At 35.1% G+C, this 6000-nt stretch overlaps 1 protein-coding gene across 4 annotated transcripts in view; it reads right to left on the bottom strand.

Moving 5' to 3' along the window:
* Positions 1 to 1000: 1000 nt before the first annotated feature.
* STRN3 (striatin 3) overlaps positions 1001 to 6000 on the bottom strand; it is a 102734-nt gene continuing 97734 nt past the window's right edge. For all 4 annotated transcript variants that reach the window (XM_067534480.1, XM_067534493.1, XM_067534487.1 and 1 more), the window contains 2 exons: positions 4210 to 4296; positions 1001 to 4113 (listed from right to left, as the gene is read on the bottom strand). In XM_067534480.1, the coding sequence (XP_067390581.1) occupies positions 3944 to 4113; positions 4210 to 4296 (257 nt within the window). In that variant the 3' untranslated portion in view covers positions 1001 to 3943. The remainder of the gene's footprint in view (positions 4114 to 4209; positions 4297 to 6000) is intronic.

Here is a 6000-nt window from a genome sequence, read left to right as displayed (position 1 = left end):
AAGACAACATGATAAAGCAGTTCATTTTTTTCATAGTGTGTATCATATATTACTAGAGAGAGATTGTCTCATGAACCATTTCATCTCCAATTCATTATCAAGTGGACCATCTCCTTTCCTATTTGCAAACGTTTAACATTTCTTAATAATTACATCAATTGTTTACATGGGAAGTATTTATTTTTAGCTGCCTTTTACGTGATGCAGCCACTGGAAATAAGGAAGGCAGCCAATATCATGTGACCATGGACCTCAGTTTAGGAACCAACTGCTGTTAGAGAAGTACCTAAAACAATGGGTAGGCCAATGGGTAGCACTATGAATTTTAAAGTCAACTCTACAGCGCATAAAAGAGTACTTTCTACACAGCATATCATTAGCTTATGGAATTGCATGTGCCACAAAGTATTACTGAGGAAAATAAATAAAAACATTCAAAGAGTAAAATAAGATTCAAAAGATTCAAGAAGAGCTTATATTATAATACCACGTTTTCCAACAAGGATAAAATGACAACACAAGGGAAGTCAATCCTCATACTTAAGGGCATATGATTACCACCAGCTGAAGTGAGGAAGAAATTTCCCCCTATGATTTCACAAATGAAGGTGCCTGAGTGCTCGACTTGGGGGTTTTTTTACACATTTTTCTGAAGCATTTGATATTGGCTTCTCAGACATGATACTTGACTATTCATCTGCTTAAAACAGTTCCTATAATGAACAGCAAAATGGGGAGTGACTCTGTAATACACAAGGATGCTGAGAGAATGGAAATTGTAGATGATTATTCTTAAAACAAGAGTGGAAAGACATCTGATTGAAGAAATGCCAGCAAGTCAGTCCTTATGGTACCCTCTCTTCAAAATGGAGAGGATTTTGTTTTAGATTTTGTTTTTAATTAGTGTCTACTGCAGCACACTCAGTGTCAATTTGTTTCATCAACGTCACAAACTGTTCAGTAATTTAAATCAACTGATATAATTTTTAATGTTAGGCACTGCAATCAATTAGACAACACAAAGTCTGCATTAGAGATAAGATCGGTAATTCTGTAAATGGAGCCAAGACACATCATTTGGTCCAACATAACATTAAGACTAAAAACACCATAACAACCAGATTCAGTTCAAGAAAAATAAACAAATAGTTTTTTTTTACCATTTCAACTTTAATACAATTAAAGAAAATGAGGTAAATGTTTATGCATGACAATGTTTATTAAACAATCACATTTCATTTAAGCATTAAAAAGCAGCAGTCTGAAAAAGCTGCCAGAAACAATGCTTAGCTTCAGAAAGGCGATTATAAAATTACCTTTAATAAAATTCAAATCACACTCTCATCTGTTGATTAGTTGAATGCTTTAGACTGGAAGGAACCAAAAAAAGTGCAAATTAGGGTTTTTTTGTTTTGTTTCTTTTAAAAAGACAGTGTCCTAGCAAGCAGTTACTGAAAGCCTCACCTTCATCTTGATGATAATGGGCAAAGTTCTCCAATTTCTACACGATATATCTTACTGCACTGTATTCCAAACAATAGAACATTGCTAACTAAAAACAAAATTGATTTCAGAATGATTACTGTTTTGTGCCTGCCATGGACACACGAGTTTTCTTTTGTTTTTCATCCAATTTGTTTGACTTGAGATGGAGTGATTTAATTTCTCATTGCTAAATTGGATGGATCACATGGAACTACAGATGTCACCACTTATAAGAACATTTTCCAAGGCCTCAAAGCATATTTATATCTGGGCAATGCATAATTATTACAAAGAAAGTTACAGACCACAATGTAATATTCAGTCTTAATTTTCATTCAGTTAACATGTTTTCAGTAAACTGAGTCATCATGGAAACTGGCACAATGTCAACTTTAGTCTGCTTTTAACAGAAGCAGACTCTGGACTTGCCATGTATCCTGCTTCCCTGGAGGATCCAAACCAACTTTACAAAGGTGAGTAGACTGCATTTTACAGATGGTGAAACTGAGGCACAAAAAAATTTAGCTTATTCATCTAAAGTCAAAACAAGTCAGTTGACAGAGTTGGGAATGAAACCTGGGTATCTATTCAACCCCAATTCCATGTCCATATCACTTCATTTCTTGAAACATCTAAAGATCATGGTGATTACAATTCCAAAAATGCTCTTAAAATGTATGAGTCATTTTCAAGTTAGTATCAGACAGAAATACTATTAAAAATACAGTACGAGTTTCACTCTTTGGAGACATGTTCTTATATTGGGTGTTGCTACTGGTAACTAACAATTTGTTTATATCCCGACAAACATTACCAGTTTTCAAAAGCAATGCAGTTTATTTAAAAAGAGGTAATTTTGCTAAAATTTAGACCTTCAATTCTTAATTTAGTAATTTGCAGAATAAAATGTCACTTTTAAACTGTGCAACACAAAATAATGTAGCCAACAGTAACATACAGGTACACCATTTAATATTTATTATATGCATTTTATATACATTATTTTTCAACCATTGTACTTTTGCTACGTGGTACAATCTTAAAAATTTGCTGATTCATAGTTTGTAAAACGGAAACCTTACAAAACTCATCAAAACCCGCAAACTGATCAGAAAAGTTTTGTGGAAGACTAGAAAAAATACTTTATTGTCTTAATCATGCATTACACAAACAAAATCTTTAGTTACACCATAAACTGAAGCACATTTGAAAAAAAATAAAAGCAGGGAATAACTAGTCCAAACACAGCAGATTTATGAGTCTTGATTCAACTACTTTTGTATTCTATTTGAAACGCAAATAAACATTTTTCACTCCAAAAGTTCTGAAACAAGATTGTTTTTCTGGAATCAACTTCACTCCAGGTACTTAACCGGAAAAAAATCTTGGTTTGTAACTTTAAAAACTATGAAATGTCCCATTTTTAGTCTATTTTAGACTGTTCAAAGAGTGCCATAATAGATATACAGGGCCCTTTAACACACTACATAAAAGGATATAAAGACCAACAAAAAGTGAAATAAATAACAATAGGCCATTAGCAAGATGGGTAATCCTTGATAAATAAACTTGTAAATACAGTAAGATGTACAAAATATCACATAGTGATAGGATGCCAAGATTAATTTTTTAAAGAGTTCACTGGGAGGGTATTACAACCTCTCTGTGTTTCATTTAAAACACACTTCTTTACAGTCCTTTATTTATGAAGACAGTTATGTGATGATGAATTAGCATCCTTAATGAAAGGACTTAGCTGAGCTGTATTAGGCAAAAGAAGGGAAGAGTGTGGTTACACGGCAGCGGGTCAGTGAGATCTCTGTGTTTTAGGGTTCTATAATGCAGAAAAAACATCATCAATACAATCTTGAGCACTGTTGTGACAGGGCTAAATATATAAAAAGACTTATAAAAACTAGAATTTTATCCAAACATTTTGTGCAACTAATGCTAAAATATTTTAAGTTAAATTTCCTTTTCTTTAAAGCAAAATAAAAGTTTAAAAGGGGATCTGTGGCATTCAACTGATGAACAGAAGATCACTAAGAGATGAAAAGAAAGCTACTCTTGGAGCTCACTTCCCCCCACAAGAGCACCACATTCCTAACCCTAAGGCAGCACACAGAGTCCAAAATAAAAGTCTTTTGTAAGATCAGACTCCACGTTTGCTTAAAGACACCTAAGGACAGACATACGCTCAGTTCATATTCAGTCCAGGCTACAAATACTGGTTTTCTTTTTTTAAAAAAATGCAGTAATTACAGTTAAATTAATAAGCCTGACATTATTCAAGATGTGGTGACTTTTCACCAATTTATACCTGCCCCACATACAGTCTTCGCCCAGGCAGATCAGATGTAGTGTCTTATTGGTAGCCGTTTCATTGATGGCAGTGATGCATTCCCTCTTTTTTTGTCCAAGCAGACCTGCTATTATGGTGCAGGTTTGTTTTGTTGTGTCACACAAATACTTTGGCAAGGGCATCAGCTCCTGCACTGGCAATATATGCTTTTGATGGATGGAAAGCTACATCATAAATTGATTCATCCAATTTTTTCCTATGGGCTGTTATTTCTTGTACACAAGTCTTGCTGTCTAAATTCCATAATCTAATGGAACAGTCATGGCCTGTGTTAAAGAGAAAGATACAAAAAGATAGGTTTTCATATCCTTTACATTTTATTACAGCAAGAGCAGTAAACAATACAGAAAGTTAAAACTTACTTCCAGACATCAAATAGATTCCATTGGGATCTACTGCCAGACTTGTGACAGCATCCAAGTGAGCAACCATAGAATGGATCATTTTACCTAAAAGCAAAATAAAGAAAGTATCAGTTTCCAAGAAGTGTCTTAATATTTTTTGACAGAATAATATCAGGGAATTAATTTAATATGGGGTAGCAAACAACAAAATAGATTTAATGAAATATGTTAGAATCATCCTGGGAATTGACATTCATTTATATAGCTTTAAACTCTAGATAGTTTTCAAAAAATTGCTAATAAAAAAGTAAGTAAAGAGGCTTCACGGCCTCTGTAAAGCACGGTGGTGATCTTGGTTGACTTTCAAGTAAGCATATTCACATTTCAAACACCATCTCTCTAAAATATTTAGCACCTTCATCAGCAATCATAACAAACAGACCAAAAGATTCAGGGGACATGGTGACAACTACATGGTTACATGTGTGTTGCCCCAATGTCTGCAGGTCATTGAGGCCCATTGGAGGGCAGGGTAAGGAACCCTGAGGAATTTCAGTTTCAGGGTCATCAACATGACCTTTCATGACCACAACTTGTATACATGCATGTCTGCTAGCATCCAATAACTTTCTTTGTGCCCCTAACTACTGCAAAATAAATGTACAAGATGTAATTAGAGGTGGTTCAAATTTTTCACAAATGGGAACAGTCTAGTAAAAACACAAGGAAAACATAGTAGGGCATTATTTTAGATTTCCAGTTTCCAATTCAAGGCAGGCTCTGAAGAATCAGCCTTGGGAATCTGGAAGGCACAGGTAGCTGGTTTTCTTTTTGAGAATGTTTTGATTTGGTTTATAGTTTTTTTTTTTTGGTAGTTATATATACATGCATGGAGAAATGAGAACAGGAGGAAGGCAATGCACGATTCTTCTGTCTTTAAAATGAAGGTAAAAATGCCAAAAGCCTGGTATAGCCATTTGGGATGTGTTTATTTAAACCCAAATAAATACATCCTTACATATACATTAAGTTTTGTAAATATGTGGGTGGGCAACGTAGAGTAGACAGATGCGCTAAAGAACAGAAAGCAGTGCTCTAATAAATTCATAGACTCATTAGACTAAGGCCATAAAGGATCCATCATGATCATCTAGTCTGACTTCCTGCACATCGCAGGCCACAGAACTTCACCCACCCACTCTTGCAACCTCTGGTTGAATTACCGAAGTTCTCAAATCTTGATTTAAAGATTTCAAGTTACAGAAAATCCACCATTTATTCTAGTTGAAACAAACAAGCAAGTGATCCATGTTCTACACTGCAGAGAAAGGCAAAAAACCTGCAGGGTCTCTACCAATCTGACCTGAGGGACAATTCCTTCCCAATCCTAAACATGGCAATCACTTAAACACTGAACATGTGGGCAAGACCCATCAGCAAGACAATGGTTCTCAATCTTTTTGTTTGTGCATGGGACATTATGACATACCCTAGCACAGCTGCTGCGTCTATGTTTTTCTGTCCATTCTCTCATCTCACTTCCTTTTCTAGAGCTTCCAGCTTGCAAAACAGATAGGCCATTTTAAGTCTAAAATAGGCTTGTAGCACCCCCAATCGCAACTCTTTGGACACAATAAATTACTTCTTGTTCCAACAGGTCTATAAATAATGACCTTGATCTTTAACATGTGAAAAACAAATGACTGGTAGATGTTTAATTTTAGGCAAGAGCTGGGGTCTGGGAAAGAATAAGGCAAGGGGAAAAGGGAGTACTCAGCAATGATGGAAAGGAACTATTATCCATGGTAA

This window comes from Emydura macquarii, unplaced genomic scaffold, assembly GCF_026122565.2.
Source record: "Emydura macquarii macquarii isolate MOO-44397 ecotype Brisbane River unplaced genomic scaffold, CSIRO-AGI_Emac_v2 contig_374, whole genome shotgun sequence".
NCBI lineage: Eukaryota > Metazoa > Chordata > Testudines > Chelidae > Emydura > Emydura macquarii.
This window is presented reverse-complemented; position numbering and strand designations above follow the sequence as displayed.